Source organism: Callospermophilus lateralis, chromosome 13 (assembly GCF_048772815.1).
Source record: "Callospermophilus lateralis isolate mCalLat2 chromosome 13, mCalLat2.hap1, whole genome shotgun sequence".
NCBI classification, from domain to species: Eukaryota; Metazoa; Chordata; class Mammalia; order Rodentia; family Sciuridae; genus Callospermophilus; species Callospermophilus lateralis.
In genome coordinates this window covers 84436147-84454977 of record NC_135317.1, presented here as the reverse complement: position 1 = coordinate 84454977, position 18831 = coordinate 84436147, and the positions used below count along the sequence as shown (strand labels likewise).

Sequence of the window (18831 nt, the reverse complement as noted above, 5' to 3'; positions counted from 1 at the left end):
ATAATTGCAAATGCTGAAATCACTGAAGTGCTGCTTGGCAGAGAGGTCAAGCTAAGACTGTAAAGAGGAAAGGGGTCAAGAGTTGGAAGTCTGCTGCCAGCCACTGTCCCTTACAGCAGATAAGTCAAGCTTAACAGTTGGTTTCTGTTCCTGTTTCCTTCCCTGATTCTCTTTGTCCAAAAAAAAAAAAAAAAAAAAAAAATGAAGATAAATATCATCAGTGCAAAATTCAATTTGAAATTGTGAAGAGAAATCTCCCTCTTCTGGGTCTCCTTTAATTCTCATACTCCTCTTCCCCAATCTGGAAGCATTTTCCCACTCTTTCTTTCAGGCTCCTTGGACATTCCAAGCTCTAACCTCTTCACCTCCAGCTCTAAAGCAATCTCCTCTTCCTAGTCAAAAGAGGCAAATTTAACACCACTGGTGCACTGATTTATTTAACACAAATGATTTATTTTTCCGAAGTATGTGCAGCAGTTCCTCCTTCGCTTGAAATTATATACATCTATGACTCTTTATGAGTCATTTTTTTTCTAGTTGTACCTAGTTATTGAGGAGGCAAGTTCAGAAATCGAATGCACTCCTCTGCTTCTTTTTGTATAATGAGATGCAAAAGATCCAGTGCCATTCTCAGTGTTTTCTTTCGTGGAATCTTGATTTCTATTAATCTGCCTCAAACATACACATGATCACTTTTCTACATGAGAGATATGCAATCAAATGTCCAGTGATTCAGCATCTTCCAATATCAAGATTCTGGAACAAATTACAAGATCAACTATACATGAGCAAAACTTTAAGTTGGCGAGATAGAGATGGCTAGATATAGGATATGTGAGGAAACAGTAGCTCCCAAAGAATTGTAGTTTTTGTTCTTTAATATACAAATCCTTAATTAAGAAAACTACAGAAACATAATACATAATATTTGAATAGTTGCCAGTATTAATGATTGTTTTAGGCAATGAGAAATTAATAATGCAGTTTAGCTGACAAAGGAAAATTCATGATTCTGATTAGTGGTACATTTTTTGATTTCTACATTAATTAGAATAAAATAACATTACTGTATATTAGCTTTAAATATTTAATACAGATTACATTAAGTACTTGACAGATTAACAGTTTTTATATTTTATTTAGTTGCAAGAGTAAAATACACATCTATGCATATTTGTTCACATAGTTTGGTCATATAATTGCAACTTTAATAACTTCTCATATAGCTACCACTTCTCCAGAATTTTCTGGGCCTGGTTATACATCTACACCTGAGAAGCACAATCAATATGCAAAAGGGTAGCGATTCCCTGCCTTTACTTGCAGCCCACCTACAACTTCACCTGAGCAATTGTGACTTTGAACCGAGGATCAAATTTGGCAGAACTCCAACCCTGCCCCCCATATTCTTTAACTATGGAAGACTCCAGTAAGAAGTTCCATGTAAACCCTATTTTTCATTCTCCTGCTCAGACCTGTCTCCTGAACTCTAGAACCCACCTCCAAAGACCCCCAACTTTCCTCAGTTCCTTGAAAATGCTTTGTTCTCTCCTTGTGCTGCCCCTTTCAACAACCTGGCCTTAGCCTGACATGTTTGTTTCCTATTTCACCTATTAACATCTTCCTATCCTTAGCATAGATTTCTTTAAAAACTTGTTTAGTCTGATGGACTAAACAAGGTCTTGCCTTCTCACAGCATCTAGCAATTTTCCTCTGTAGCAAATCAAAATCATATTTAAGTCTATTTCTGCAATTTAAAAAAAAATGTCTGATTTTACTACTGCAAATTTCATTGTTGTCAGAACTAGATCCATTCCATTCATGATTTGATCCCTACTAATTAGTGTCCTTCTTCATAGTTGGTAGTTGTTTAATGTATATAAAGGAATAATGCCAATGGGATTAAGCTTTCTATAGTATGTTTTTATATGGGTTAGAATTAACTTTGAAAAGAGAAAGACCCAGTTCTCCACAACTCTGTCAGAATTTTCTTCTGGGAGAGGTTATTTAGCAAAAATAGAATTGACTTTACTAATACAAAGATAATATTAACCTGCTTATTATGATGGTCATCCACCAATTTTATATCAATTGTACCAATTTTCTGACCATATACATTGATCTATTTCAATATACTTTCAGGTTTACCACATTGAATTGACTCATTTTACATTTTTATTCCTAGCCATTTTATCAAAAAATCCTCTTTCTTCAATAAGATAGCTATATTCATATTTATCCTATTCTCAAAGAACTTGAGGAGATACTGCTATCAATATGGACATAATTTATTCTGTTCACTAGAGTTCACAATGTTTGCATGTCTTTTCATAAACTGCAGCTTGATTACTATCTAATGATTAAGATCCTTTGGTGATTCATAAAAATATCCCATATGGCCAAACATGGTGGCCCATGACTGTAATCCCAGTGGCTCAGGAGGCTGAGGCAGGAGGATTGCAAGTTCAAAGCCAGCCTTGGCAATTTAGAGAGGCCACAAGTAATCTAGCAAGATTTTGTCTCAAAAGAAAAAAGAAAAAAGGGCTGGGATTGTGGCTCAATGGTTAAGTGCCCTTGGGTTCTATTCCTGATACAAATTTATATATATACCCATAATCCCATATGCAATCAAGGAATGTCAAAAGTGAAATGAATTGTCTTGCTGGATCATTATCTTTGGTTTTGATTACTTTTGCAGAGAAAAATTTAATTATTTAGGAAAAGTCTCAGTTTTTAAAAAATCTTGATGAAGAATATTAAATGTTACTTAGAAAAGGCCAGACAGACTAGGCCTATAATCCCAGCTTCTCAGAAGGCTAAGGCAGGAGGATAGCAAATTCAAGGTCAGCCTCAGAAACTTAGTGAGGTCCTGCTTCAGAAAATAAAAAGGGCCTGCAGTACAGTGGTAGAACATCCCTGGGTTCCATCCTCAGTGGGGGTGGGGGTATTGGACAGTGGGGATGACACCCAGACTGATGTAATCTCATATAGTAAGCACATAAAGCAACTGGTTAAATTTCACTGTATAAAACTCTTTTTTTACTTCCAAAGATAGATTAGACAAGCCTGGTGCCTAAGTAAAATGGCATTAGCAACACATAAATACACTAAAAAAAAAACAGATGGACCATCAATGACAAAATGATTTATGAATTTCTAAAACAGTTTAATTAATAAGAACATGAATTGTTACAGTCCACAGAAATATTCAGTGCTAACGTCAGCAAAGAAATAAAATCATGATCTAGTTTCTGGTATATGTTAATACATATATTGTTTAATTTTTATTTTATTTCAAAAATGAAGAGCACTTAGCTAAGAGTATTTAGCCTTCATTTGTATATTTTTTTATATTTTCTTTTAAATCTATTTCTGCAGAAGTTAATGTTAAGAAGTTTATATTAATAACAGAGAAGGAAAAAAAAGTATTTTAAAATTTTGGTAGAATTAAGTTAGTGAAATAATTTCCTTTGATATCACTATGTTTTGCATCCATCCTCAACACCCATTTGAAGCTGCAGGTGACTACTTAGTGGAAAGTGTTGTTACAAATCTTAAGCAGAAATTTATATTATTGCATTCTAAACTCCCCAGTCCAAGTCTTATTACATGTAGACATATTTTCAGAGTTGAAAGTGCAAGATTCTCAGGTATTACTAATACATATCTAAATACAGAAAGTGGGTATGTGAGAGTGGTTAAATGGAGTTAAACTTTTAAAATAAATTCTAACTAACTTGAAAACCCACATTTCAATGTTTTTATGAGTTGATCAAAGGGAAAGGATCCTATTTTTATATAATATATGAATGTCAAATTTTGGTAACTACTGAAAAACAGTAATCATCATTATATTTTTCTCTGAATTTTTTGAATTACATTGTATATATTTAAAGGGTCTTTGGCACCAATGTCTACCTCAGTTGCTAATTTTTATTGCTTTATTCACCAAAATTGATCTTAGTATAACTGACAGTGTTAAATGCACACAATTATCTAGATTATTTTTAGAAAAATAAATGTTAAATCATTTTTACAGTTATTGCATATGTGTGGGTAATTCCATTATGCAACTAAATAGTAAAAAGGAAAAAAAGTTTATTCATTTTAATGGCACTCAAAATATCTTAAAAGCATATTTATTGACCTGAACTTGCAAACTTAGAAAAAATACTCCATGATAAATGGCTACTCTGCAAAACAATATATAATTTATCTTGGGAGATAAAATTTGTCCCATATGCCAATGGAAAACCCCTTCCCTTAATTTTACTACATACAGTAATATATTTTGCAACCTATAATAAGTAAAATTGCACATACTTCAAAAGCTATTCAAATATTTTCTCTATTTTACAATACCTCTTAAGTTGTTAATTGACTTGTACTCTTTGTTCAAATCCTTTTATGTTTTAATCCTAGGGAACTTACTTGCATTACTTTTAAACGCTGCTATAAAACCTGAGAGATATACTTAAAATTACTGAAGTTGAAACCATTGATCTGGCTTTCAAAAATGAGAATGGTCTTAACTAAATAAATGGCCTACTCTTTTAAAACTACAGGTGAGAATGATCCATTGACCGTAATTGAAATTGTGAAAGTTTATTCACATGAAGTGCAATGTGTTCTAAACTTTAAAATTACTAAGCAATGGTGAAAGAGGAGAAGGGTTTGTATTAACTGTCTGAAGGTGTTTAAAAACCTGACACTTATCTATCTTTAACTGCACAAGAATACTCCAAATCTCTGTTATTTTATAAATCATTCAAATAACAAAACAAAAAAACAATAGATTTTAATACTACAATAAGTCTACATATCAAAGAATGTGTTCCATATGAAATCAGCTAGATTATCTCTACTCATATGTCAACCATAGGATAACAATGGAAACTAAATATCATATTCAAAATAAATTGAATACCTTGAGCCATTGCTCATGTGATGACTTTGGCTACTTTATTTTCAAGCAAATGCTGAATATACTATTTACAAATAATCAAGGATTTTCTTGACAGTCTTAAAAGAGAAATTGTACAAGGACATCATCATAACATAAACAACTCTGCCATTGTTCTGGGGAAAATTCACCTCTAATTACATCGAAGGCCACCTCCTTAGCTAGAAGCCCTGTTTCATATTTCTGCACTTTTTCCAAACCTAACTTAATGAGGCACTGAAATGCAGCAAGCATTCAAGTATTACCGAATGGATAAATGGCCATTAAAGACATTTAAAGCATTGTAATAGATTTTTGTTTTTAACTCAGGAGGCCAAAGAAATCAACGTGCATCATATGTACATTTGATATAGCAGACATCCCGAAGGCATAAGTAATTGATCCTTTAGCAGCCCTCAAACTTACTTCATGGCATCCTAGAACTAATGGTATCCACATGCTAAATTCTCTGCACTGCTGTGTCTAACTCAGTTTCCTTCTACTCAGATATCAGAATGCAACTAAAGTAGAGGTAGTTATATAAGGATAGCACTGAGATAATACATCTGTATCCATTAAATATATTAAATATCCAATACATATTTGTTACACATACTATATATGTGTGTATATGTGTGTTTTATTCATTTATTACATATATGTGTTGGAGGATATGTTTACCTACCAAAAGGTAACACAATATAAATTTAGGAGACCTATCTATCCAAGGTTGTTTCAAAGAAAGTCTATGATGTGGAATATGCACTTTCTGTATCCTAAAAGGCTCATCAATATTTTCTCTTTCACAACGCCTTTCCATTCATTTATCATATGCCTCACTTATTTTCACATCAATCAATCATATTCTACTAAAGTTTAGCTTAAAATTCAAAAAACAAGTATCAAGTAGAAAGTTTCTGTCTTCTCACAGTGGAACTCAATTCCCCCATCCTTTGTAGTATGCAACTTTAAATGAAGAAGACAGACCCCTTGATTCAGATCCCCCCAGAAGTGGAACTTCAGCTAAAACTGGAGAATAAGAAGTTTATTAAGGCATTGACTCCAGAAAGTAATAGTAGGGCAAAGGAGTGTTCCAAACCAGCAAACTCAAAGTATTAAGCCAGTTATCAATGTGAAAACCTGGAGCTTAGTCCTCTTGGACACCAGGTAGAACAGGCTTCAGAATGATCTCAATTGAGGAGCAAGGTAACTGAGGTATATATTAAACAATTCCCTACTTATTCAGGGGCACTTTGGCTTGCTCTCCAATATTTAGGTGTAGTATGCTTTTGAAGTTAGCAGGGGAGAGAGAACCTCAGAAAAAAAGCATTCATAGAAAGTAGCATAAGGAACAAGAGCAGAGCACTTACAGAATCAGTTGGTGGAAGCTGTCTACCTACTCATATCTAAAAGTCTTCCGTGTTCAACTCTGTAGGAAATCCATCCAAGATGATAACTGAGTAGAATAAGATTGCTACTCAGACTTAATTGCAAAGAGGAATCTTTCACCTTATTAAAGATAAAAGAGATGGCTTTACTTACTGCAAATTAGTTTAGGATCCTGGAAGAAAAAAAAATTCAAACTACAAATCAGAAGTGAAGAAGGGAACCAATATTTAATGAATCATGCTAGGTGCTATAATATTATTGTCACAAACTCAATGAGTTAAGGGGAAAAACTGAAAAGTTTCCCTTTTTTTTTTTTTTTGAGTTTCTTGAGAAATTTGAGTCACAAAGAATTTAGCTCAAGTCATATTTATCCTAAGATATATGAACCAAGACAAATAGTTGATTTCCTAGAATCTCAGTTTCCTTTTCTGTAAAATACCTACAATTCAGGGATTATCTGAGAATTGACTGAGATAACACACAGCACAGTAAAGCACTTGGCAGTCTTAGTACCAACTGTTAGTCCTGTGCCTCTCCTTCCTTCTTGTCACAATTTTATGAGATAGATATTTATGAGGCATATATTCCCACTACAAAAATAAAATCACTGCCTCTCATAATGGCTAAATTAGTTTCTCAAGACTTCTCAGTCAGATTGAAATCTGGGTGTCTCTAAGGATCTTGCCTTCAAAGATTAACAATTAAGATTTAGTTTGGAACCCAATTGGCAGTATTAATTTTTATAAAACAACAAAATCAGTTACATCTTTTCAAATGGTCAAACATTTTAAAATGTTTAATATTTAATTGTGTAGTAAATGTGGCTTAATTTTTAAGTTAAAAATTGGGCTAGCATAAGTTCTATTACAGTAGAAATTTTAAATGACTGTGCAAAACTTTTCAATATATCAGTGATTTCTTTAGGTCCTATTTAAACAAAAGACTTAACTACTGACATTATCTGCAACATCCTTAAAAAAAATAAGGCCAAACACATGAATAATTAACATCTTGGATATTACACTAAAAAGCAAACCTTGGCCAAAGTATGCCCTTCTTGTAGTCAACCCACCTCACACTATCTACAATGAAGATTTCCATTCTACTTGATGATTCTAAGGTATTGAAATAAATATAAATTCAATTTCAATAAACATTAATCTGCCTTTGAACAATCATTTAACTAAGCCAATACAGTTTATCTACATGTCAATTAGCATTATAAACTTGTTTAAATATTCTTGTAATTATATACAGTTAACCAGAATACCCTAATTCACAAGCATACTGAGTAATACCTCATGTTATTTCTTCATTAAATTTTTAACCAACATATGCATTTTTGCTAAAAAGAAGAGATTTAATTGAAATATTATCCTCTACAAAGTATCCATTTTAAATTAGTAATATGAGATCAAGGAAGATGTTCATAACTGATGTCCAAGATAAAGTCCCCAGTTACTGGATTAGGAGTTAACATTGGAAGTCCAGCAGGTAAGGAAAGGAAGAAAGGTGTGCTGCACAGTGTGACTGCAGGGGGATTCCTAATTGGACCAATAGTGGATCTTTTATTTAATTCAAACAGAACATTAACGCCAAACTGAACTTCAGGAAAGCATTTCAATTGAACTCAGAGCTAAGTTAGCACACATATTATTTTAAAAACATGTGTGGCATATGATACATGAAATGGCTATTCCAGAAAATACTGAATTCAATGAAACACAGTGCTCTTTAAATAATGAGACAGAGATACCAAGAGGAATTTCATAAGTTCAACTGAACAAAGCAGCAGTGCGATTCCAAAAACACATTTCCTCATAATTATTCTAGTTATGAAACTTTATTTTGAGACAAACTGTTTAGGTTAAAATTATACTAATCATAGAAAGGCATCATGCTATAGAGACATCATTATCAGTCACAGTTACCTGTTCAAAGTAAATATTTTCTAGGTCAGTGGTTATTGTTTCCACCAAGTACCTGTTAAGTATATAAAACCAACTGTCTACCTAGAACTCAAAATGTTTAAACAGCATAAAATTCCTACTGACAAGTAGACACCTAGTCAAGAAAAAGCTGACAAGAAATAAGGGAATAGGTGCAGGGAATTTTAAGTTTCCAAAGTGCTTTTTCGATCAACTTGGATAAATTTTTGAGATGGATTAACCACACCTAAGAAAAACAGTGAAAATTCTCGGGCACTGATACTGCGTGCCATTTGGATGCTGGTACCTCTGATACCAGCCTTATACACACCCGAGGAAAGCACAGACAGACAAAGAATAAGCATGGAATAAATGCAATAAATGCATTGCAAGAATAAGAAAGTGGAAAGGCAAAGAGTTCCTCATCTATAGCACTGGCTCTATAGAGTCAAAATGGAGAGACGTGTCAGAGCCCCTTTTACTCCCTCGCCTAGTGTTCCCGTCTCCCTTTCGGCTCTCTCCATCCCCCTCTCCAGCCCTCCAATCTCCGTCCCTTTTTCAGCAGTATTTACAGAACAACACTGCACCACGCCACTCACCTGTCGTCGTTTTGCCATCCTTGGTCCCCTAGCAGCAAATCCCGAAACCTGTACCTGGGAGGCAGAGGGGGCACTTCGCTCTCCAAATCAACCATTCTTCCTCAAAGAGTGGGAAACATCAAACAACAAAAGGGGGAGAGGAAGGAGAAAGAAAGAAGATGTTGCGGGGGTAGAGGGAGGAGATGGGTAAAAGGCTAAGGCCAAAAGAAAGAGGGATGCGAGGAGGGGAAGGGGACTGGAGGGGGAGGGGTCGGCTTAGCGCCGGAAGCCGAGGCTGGAAAGGGGGCTGGCTCCTCTCTCCCGAGGGTGTGATGGGATGATGCAAACCCAGCCCTGGAGCAAAAGTCTGGCTCCGACTAGAATCAATGCTGCCAAGGAACCGCCCCCAGGCTCGGCACCGCCTCTGGTCCCCAGGACTTGGGGGGGGGGGGGGAGGCGGGATGCAAAAGTTACTTCTCCGGGAAAAAAAAGAAAAAAGAAAAAAACGCGCGGTGCCTAGGAAGAGGGCAGAGGGGTGGCAGTTAGTGCCACGAGAAGGTGAGGCACTTTCCTAAAGGCAGGTAAAAGAGCCTCCAGCTAGGGCATCCTCGGGGCTGCAGGTCCCCGGGGAGGGCGTGCAACCAGCACGGCCCAGGGAAGGCAGGAGGAAACCCGGTGGGGTTTTGGCCCCAGGCGCCGCCAACCCGGCTCTCCCCGCACGAGTCCTTCGGAGCTGTTGCTGGAGGCCCAGCCAATGAGCCTTCCCTTCATTAGCATAACACAGTGACGGAATGGGGGTGCCTGGGGACAACCAATGGGGGCGAGCAAATTAGCGAATTCCGGGGCTCCAGACCCTTCTCTGGGAAGCGGGGTGCAAGGTGCCCAGAGCGTTCCTGGATGCTCCTTGGCTTGGGTAGCCTTCAGCGCGGGTGGGCGGGGTGGAGGATGCACGTTCTTTGAGAGGGAATCCCCGCTCTCAGAAGCAGGAAAGCCCCATTTTTTTCTCACAATCTGAAAGCAAGAGGTGTTTCCCTGATCTCCCGGAAAAAAGTGCATGGCCACCTTAGGCCGCCGCTGAAGAAAACCATTTAGATGATGACTGGCAAAGCATATTGAAACGCAGAGAGAATTATATAGTGGTGAACTACTATTATGGATTTGTAGCAGTATGTGCGTTTCCAGGTTGCATGACCTTAATTTTAGGTGTGCTCCTGTTAGTGGTTTACAATGTCAGAGGAAGAGGCAACCCAAGAACCCAGAGTTTGCTATTCATTACCAACCATTGCTTATATGAACCCTGCTATAGAAGCTTTACATTGACACATACTGTTCTTTCCTTAGGGAACTGATTCCATCAGGTACATACAGACACAGAAATACTTAAATCACTTGACAATTGTGCCTGAGGAAACGACATTAACCATTGCCCCATCTTAGAAATTTCACACTTTGCTTGGAGGGACAAGCTCATACAGAAAATGATACAATATGGGACTCAATAATCAAAGAATATGCAAAGATATTTCAGAAATACCTGTGCAATCACACACTTATTCGTCTTGTGGTCAAGGAACACAATGAAACTAAACTTTCATTTGCAATCTGATTAAGGGAAGGGAAAAAATATGAAAAATGCAGAGAAAATACAATGAGTAGAGATAAAGTGATTTTTAAAAAAAATAATAATTTTTTGCTTATCAAGGAAATAGTGATTAATTTAGTATGATTAACTCTCAGTAGAGGTCAAGTACCAGAAAGTTTATGAAGTTGAAGTGCAGAAACAAGTTGGCAAAAGAGTATCATCAAGTGAAATGGAATGAGCATCTAAACCTGGAGAATAACAATTGAAAGATATTGATTATCTCCTTTGCTTTAATCTTCAAACTAGATTCCTCTAGATCCATCTCAAATGACATTTCCATTAGATTTTTTGATTTTTCCAGGTTGCTAATCTTCCTTCAACCCTTAAATGGTTTCATACTTATTGTGAGCATTTTGCTTGTTATTTTTTAAACTGTTGCATGAATATCTATACATTTATCTTAAATCACTTCCCCTCTCCTTGTGGCTTATCTTTCTAGCACAGTGCCTTCAAAATATCAAAATCTCATCAAATGTCTTGAGATGCACTGAACACTATTAAGCATCCAGGTCCAGGGACACATACCTGTAATCCTAGCAACGCTGAAGACTGAGGCAGGAGGATTGCAAGTTACAAACCAGCATCAAAAACTTAGCAAGGTCCTCAGAGACTTAGTAAGACCCTGTCACTAAACAGGGCTGTGCATGTACTCAGTAGTAAAGTGCCCCTGGGGTCAATACCCAGTACCCCCCCCAAAAAAAAAAAAAATCTATTAAGCCACTTACTTTAGTTCCAGAGTTATGTATCTGTTCATGAAATCATTATTTATCATGAACATTTGTAATCATTTTGCCAAATGAGAAAATTATATCATTACATTATTAGTTTGAGAGAGAGAATATATCTGGTTTAGAATTTGGGCCTTATCATCTGCTATTAACATGGCTCTAGGAAGTTTATTCTTTTAATGTTCCAGGTTAATATTTATATTATGACAATTTTTACTCACATATTTGGACAACTCAAAACTCTAAAATATTTACAATCATTAGCAGACTCAGAAAGAGAACGTTAAAAAAGAGAGGAAAGAGTAGTATAGCTATTGAAAGTTAGAAACATGAGATGCTGAAAGTTAAGAATAAAGCAACAATTTACTTGAAAGAAAACTGCACACCTTATTTCACACCTTTGTGTCAATCTCAATTATTTAGCTTCTATGTGCCAAGATAAAAATATAGGAGAGAGCATGTAATTAATTAATTAATTAAATCCTTCTCAGCTAACAGTGTCATAACCCAGCTGTTATGCATGATAACAGTTACCAAGTGCCCCAGTGTGCTGAACCAAACTAGTTGAACACAGCTGCATCAATGATACATTGATGTGCTCTACGCCTTAAAATTATGAAAATGAAAAATCTCCAAATTTTAAATTCAAGAAAAATTTTAAAACAACACAACCTAAAAAAAATAATATCCTGACATTCTTAACAATTTACCAAATTGGGGTCATCAAAAGTTAAATTCATATCCTTTCACTCTCTATATATTTACTGTCTTCTGTAGGCAGAATTTATGTTTGTCATTGATTTTGACTTCTAGTTCTACTACCTGTCTTTCAATGATTTTATTCTTTTATTCCTTGTCATGACATTCCCTGCTGTTAAAATGTATTTTCCTCTCGTACTCTTTTCACCTTGCTTTCCTTTTTTCCCTGTGTGCTTTTAATCTTTTATTTCATTGAATCTTTTTCTGTGTGTGAGAGAGAAAAAGAGGGAAAGTTTTTCTTCTACTATGACATGAGATTCAATTTTTGGAAACAATTTTAAAAATGGTTCTGTAACATTGGAAATCTGTACCTTACTGATGTTCTTAAGTTTTCTAACCAATATCTAGCATGGCTTAAGAGCAATACAGGAGATTGGTTCACTTCTGAAAAAGAGAGAAGTTAAAAAAAAAAAATCTGAATGATTACACTGATGAACTGGAGAGTAAGTTGCAAGAATGAGAAATAAGTCTGGCGCTGTGGCTCACACCTGTAATCCCAGCAGCTCCAGAGACTGAAACAGGAAGATAGCAAGTCCAAAGCCAGCCTCAGCAAAAGTGAGGCGCTAAACAACTCAAGTGAGACCCTGTCTCTAAATAAAATACAAAATAGGGGTGGAGATGTAGCTCAGTGGTTGAGTGCCCCTGAGATCAAACCCCAGTACAAAAAAAAAAAAGTGAGAATTAAGGAAAATGATTTCTTAGTTATAGAAAATTTAATTTTACTGGGGCTGTTGTAGCTCAGTCGTAGACCACTTGCCTAGCATGTATGAGGCACTGGGTTTGATCATCAGCATCATGTATAAATAAATAAAATAAAGATCCATCGACAAAACTAAAAAAAAAAAAAAAAAAAAATTAATTTTACTTTCCAGAAAATAAATCATCTAATTTTTCCCACTTTTAACAAAAAGCATCAATTTCTTATTTTTGATTTCCAGTACATTGATTGGTTATTCAAATGTCTTAACATAAAAAAGAAAATGATCATTTCTGTGGGTAAAGAATGATTTTATTAACAATTAATAATTTATTGGTAATTATGCATAACAAACATAATTGCAATCATAGAACATTGACAGAATTTGATCCAAAATTCAAAAGTATATGTATCTTGCATAGATACATATAATTTTTATGATAAAATTCCACAAACTATTAATTATTGTGTCTACACAGCCCTGTAACAAACTGTCCAAAAAAATTTTTTTTTGCAATGCTTGAGATAGAAACCCAGTCACACATATAACTAGGTAAGCACTCTACCACTAAGCTAAAATCCCAGCCCCTCAAAAACAAAATTTAAAAAGAAAAAAAAAATTCTATATATTAGGCTACATACTTCCTAGATGCTTCATCTGTAAAGGCAAAAAAAAAAAAAAAAAAGGATAATCCACTCAAATAATCTCATTAAACTCCTTAACATCTCAGACTGAATGCATTCTACTATTTTTTTTTAACCAAGACTTACTAAATGGTTACAATGAATTAAGTTTTCAAAGTCACCCAGATGAAGGAAAGCAAGGTTAAGAGAATAGATCATCCAGGTGTCAGAAAAGAAAGCAATGGGTCACAGCAGTGATCTGGACTGGCTGCTGTGTTACTAAGGAGCAGGTAGAAACACCTAATTCCAGATTTGGAAAAAAGGTAGTCGGGGGATGGGAGAGAGGTTCTGGCAGAGCTGCCATCTGTACTGAAGAATGACAATGAGTGTGTAATGTGGGGGCAGAAGGTGACAGCAACAGTACAGCTAAAACTAATTGCTTTAAGAAGGCATGGGTGATTCCAGCAAATGAAAGGTATCATATAGTTTCTGTTTGGGTGCATATTTAGGTAGAGAAGGGACAGAAAAGGAGGGAGGGAAAATGGCAGGAAGAAGGCAGCTTACCTTGTCTTCATTTATTAAGTATATCTTAGGGGATTTGTATACCTTTGCCAATGAGTTTAATGAACCTCTTGAGGATTTTAAAGTAGGTAAATGAAAAAGCCCAATTCACACTTTGAAAATGTCACCTGTAGTGGTAGAGCCAATTGATTGGTAGGGAAATCAAGAAGAGAAAAAAGGGAGACAGAATTTAGGTTAAATAAGTAAATTGTTTGAATAAGACAGTGGTTATAATACAGATAGAAAGCAGGGGAAATTAGGAAGACAGAATTTACAGGGCTTGAGAGTTAATGGAGAGTGAATCAATGACACTTCCCAGGTTTTCTGGTGTGAGTAGGTGGAGGATAATACAGTTGGGTGAGATGAGGAGAAAGATGTAGGTCTGGATGCGAAAATGGTTTCGCTTTGAGCCATCTGCCAAAGGTCAGATGGAAAATTCCAGAATGTTTGAAACTGTGGATCTGAATATCAGGAGTTAATGCTTGCCCAGAGATCTAAAACTGAGAGTTGTCAGTATACAAGTGGCTGTTGAAATTGAGGAAGGATAAATGCATTTGGCTCTTAGACTTAGAGAGAAGAGGAGGGCAGAGACAGCCCATAAAGATGACTAGGGAGAAGAGATAAATCAGACAGAGCAAAACCAAACAGGAATTCAACTTCTACTGTCAGAGTAAAGTGACATGTGCTCCTCTTGATTAGTTTTATTCTGTGACCCTTGAATCAAACTAAAATAGATTCTAGCTACAGGAATAAAAATTTAACAAAACCTGTCCTATATTCTAAGCATGTTCAGCAACAAGAAAAGAATCATTTTTTATTTCAACCACACTGGCAATCGGAAGCAGTAGAGAGAAGATGGAAAAGCAGAATATCACATTTGTTTTCTAAATTCTACCTGAAGAGCACAAATAAGTAATATGAAGAAAGGCCATCTGGAGATTTTATTAAAATAACCCAATAATTAATACATTTACCCAACATTTCTAATAATTGTTATTAGTTGTTATAAAATATCATCTGTGAGGTGAAACATATATGTAAACCTTATAACAGACAGCGATCAGGAGGTTAGGGTCTGTTGTATGGGTAGGTTAGGTTCAGCGTTAAGGTTCTGTTGTATGGGTAGTCATATTCTGTGTGATCTTCCTGTTGCTCCCTTTCCTTGTTTCAGAGCTTTCTCTTGAAGCACACATCTTATTCAACATCACTCTTGATGATCACACCATGTTAGTCACCCTTTTGTCACTGTAACCAAAATACCTGACAAGAACAACTAAGAAGAGGAAAGTTTATTTGGGGCTGATAGTTTCCAAGGTCTCAGTCCTTGATCATCTGGCTCCAGGGCAGAAACCTCAGGGTGGAAGGGTGTGGCAGAGGAAAATTGCTCAGCTCCTGGTACCTGGAGCAGAGAGAAAGAAGAAGGGACCAGGGAACAAATAGAACTTCAAGGCCATACCCCTAGTGCCCTACTTCCTCAGGTCACATGCCTCTTGCCAGATACTACCAGATAGTCCATTCAAATTATTAATCCTTCAGATAGACTAATCCACTAATGAAGTCAGAGACCTAAGCATAATCTATTCACCTCTGCACAATGCTACAATGCCTAACATGAGTTTTGGGGGATATATGCCAGTTAACAAATGCATAAAACCTCCATTTACCTAATTTTAAATGTTCACTTTGACTCAATTTGGGGGGGAAAATTGGATAACATAGAGCTAAAATAGGAATTATTTAATACCAAACGTCATTAATAACTTTAAAGCATGCTTTCTTATAAAAATCTAGAAATCATACCCATGTATGGTTCCATATGCAAAACATATATATTATTTATGAAAAAAAATCTGTTATTATCTTGAATTTTTCCATATTTATGTTACTGTCCTAGATTCTATTCCTTGGTAGATTGAAGGAGGGACCTCTATTCATGATTATCCTCCACCTTTAACCTAAAACAGGTAATGGTTAATTCACCTTTGCCATTTTCACAAACTTGACAATAAGTGAATGATTAGTGAATGTTTAAAGGATGAATAAAAAAGCTGGATAGTTGAGTGAACAGGCTCATAACATTGTTACTACTGAAGAATAAAAGCATACAACTATTAATAGTAGTAGAAAAACTAACAGCTACAGTGTGAATAACTATTATATACTAGGTATTTTGTTAAAAGCCTTACAATAAAGATAAAAATATTATCCTAATTTGAAAAATGAACACAATTAGGCACATAATTAATTATCACTAGCATAGAAGATACAAGATTCAAATTCTTGACTTGCTGACTCCTTATAACATGTTCTTCCCGATATATCTGATAAAGAAAATTTGTGTTCAATCACTAGTAAATGTTGATGTGTACCAATTGGAGAACTAAATTATAAGATAAAACTATTAAAGTGGACTACCACAATCTTACTCATCCACTATGTTCCATTCTCAACTGCCTTGTTTCATATTGTAGGAAATACATTACTCTGTATCTTTCTATGGTTCCTAAGACTTGGCTTCTTAAACCCTTGAACTCTTTGGAGAGATGAGTGTCTTTTGTATGCTAGTATGATGATTAGTGACTGGTAACCATTATGTAGCATTGGGATGAGAGCTGGTTACCCGAAAGAACTACTCCACTGCAGTATCCTCCAAGAAGGGAAGAGGAGATTTAAATGGATCACCAATAGCCGATGATATAATCAATCATGCCTATACAATAACACCTCCAATGAAAAACAACTAAAAATTAAAAAAAAATGTAGGCAGAGTTTGGAATCTTCTGTATTGCTTGCTGAGTATATAGAGGTCCCTTGGAAGGTGATTTTCCCAAAGAAGGCATGGAAACTCTACGCCCCTCCCTACATAACCTTGTCTCATGCATCTCTTTAATTTTGCTCTTCATCTGTATCCCCTGTGATATCATTTATTATAAACCACTAAATTTAAGTAAAATGTTTCCCAAAGGTCTGTGAAACTTTAGCAAATGAATCAAGCCTGAATATGATGCTCCAATTTATGTCCAGTTGTTTAGAAAAACCAGTAAAACATCCTAGGGCTCTCAGTTAGCATCTGAAATGGGAAGCAGTCTATTGGGACTGTGGGAACTGAAACTATCACCAGGTGGGTAGTGTCAAAATTTAGATCAAATCTAGAACATCTGACTGATGTCTGCTGGAGGATTGATTGGTTATTTGTACAAAAAATACCCACATTGATTTTGGTGATCACAGGTGAAGTGTTGTTGTGTTGTGAGTGTGTAAGAGCAGAGAGAAAAGAATCAGTTAGTTTCCCCCCACTCCAAACAATCTTTTCCACCTTTTGTTACTTGTTTGTTTTCCCTAGACTGATCCTTCCCCATCTTCACAAGGCTGCCTCACAACTTCAGTATCATTTCCTTGTATGAGACCTACAGGATCACACAACACAAAGCTGCCATTTATTCACTGTATTATAACACACTATCACACCACCAATGTTAACAGTATTGTTAAAATTTTTACCACTATGCAATTTATTGTCTTTATTTTTTTGCATATTCTCCTTGCTTCTCTACTCCATTGATAATACAAACTGGGCAGGGACCTTGAATATCTGATCAGCATGCAGAACAGTGCTTAATATATGACATAGTTTATAAGTGCTACCTTTGCTCTCCCAGATCACTCCAGCCTGAGTAGCATGGTGAAGTGTAATTTGTAAAAATTTATATTCCAGCAGCATCTATTAGCAGCTTGACCTTGGGCAAATTACTCACTGTGATTCAATTTCCCTATATATAAAATGAAAATACTTATTGGATAGAGGATCAAATATGTTAACACACCTAAATATTTTAGAATAATGCTCACCATAGTTTCCGATTGTTATTATATGTGCTTTTCCAAGTATAAGTAAGCATCCACATTTTTAGAAGACATTTTCTTAATATAAACTCATCTTTGCTATTTAGCAATTAATGAATTTAATTATGCTTTTCAAATTTCACACAACTGGTTGAACAGCTTTGATTGCCTTTGAAGCAATACACTAAAGTAAGTACCCTCAGAACAATTGAAAAAAACATAAATGAACTAAAGTGAAAATGAAAAAGTGTGTTTGCTCTGTAATTTTCTGATCTCCCATAGAAATAATAAATATAAATAATCAGAAAAGTGCCTTAAATATTCTTTAGTTACAAGCCATATCACGTCACATAGGCATATAAAATTAAAACAAGCATCTTAAATTTTATTCCCATGCACAGCAAAAATATACATACATATTTGCGTGCACCATATTGCGTTCAGATGCAACAAGAGGAACATGTGCTACAGAGCTAAATGAGTAATGCAATTTTTACACTGAGTCCATGCAAACTTTATGGATGCATAAAATAAGGATATGACAAAAAAGCAATCTGGATATGTCATTGCCAAATCAATAATTAAAAAAAGTTCATCACCTCCTACTCAAATATCAATTCAAAATATATTGAAATACTAATTAACATGAAAAATAAAATATATGATATTTAAGAATGGAAGGACTAAAATTTTTGACAAGGCATTTACACAGATTTAGAAAATAAACTCTAATTTGTCCTTTTTATTTTATGGTTCCTTTCTTTTTGCCCACAAGCTCACTTGGACTCGAGCCCTGGGGAAAATACCAAGTTGCACAGAGTAGAACAGAAATGCTGAATGCCATCAAACATTAACAATCTAAGAGTTAAAAGTGAGTTTTTAACTAATTTACTCAGGAATGGATTATTGTCCCAGGATTTGACTACTAAATTCTATAAGGCCATGTTTTTCTCTATGGCATATCAATTTTATTAAGTCAACCCTTCAAAAATATATTATCCATAGTTTAATTAAACTAGAACATGGGTCAAGTGTGGCAAACAAAAGAAACATAATGAATCAAATAATTTTATTTTAAATTTCCCTCCAAGTGTTCCCTCCTTCTATCTCTCTCTCCCTACCCCCACACTCACCCCCACA

General features: G+C 35.4%; 1 protein-coding gene across 3 annotated transcripts in view; it reads right to left on the bottom strand.

Annotated features, from left to right (window-relative positions):
* Kcnt2 (potassium sodium-activated channel subfamily T member 2) overlaps positions 1–8953 on the bottom strand; it is a 345157-nt gene extending 336204 nt beyond the window's left edge. For all 3 annotated transcript variants that reach the window (XM_076831490.1, XM_076831491.1, XM_076831492.1), the window contains exon 1: positions 8859–8953. In XM_076831490.1, coding sequence (XP_076687605.1) covers positions 8859–8953 — 95 coding nt within the window. The remainder of the gene's footprint in view (positions 1–8858) is intronic.
* Positions 8954–18831: the final 9878 nt, after the last annotated feature.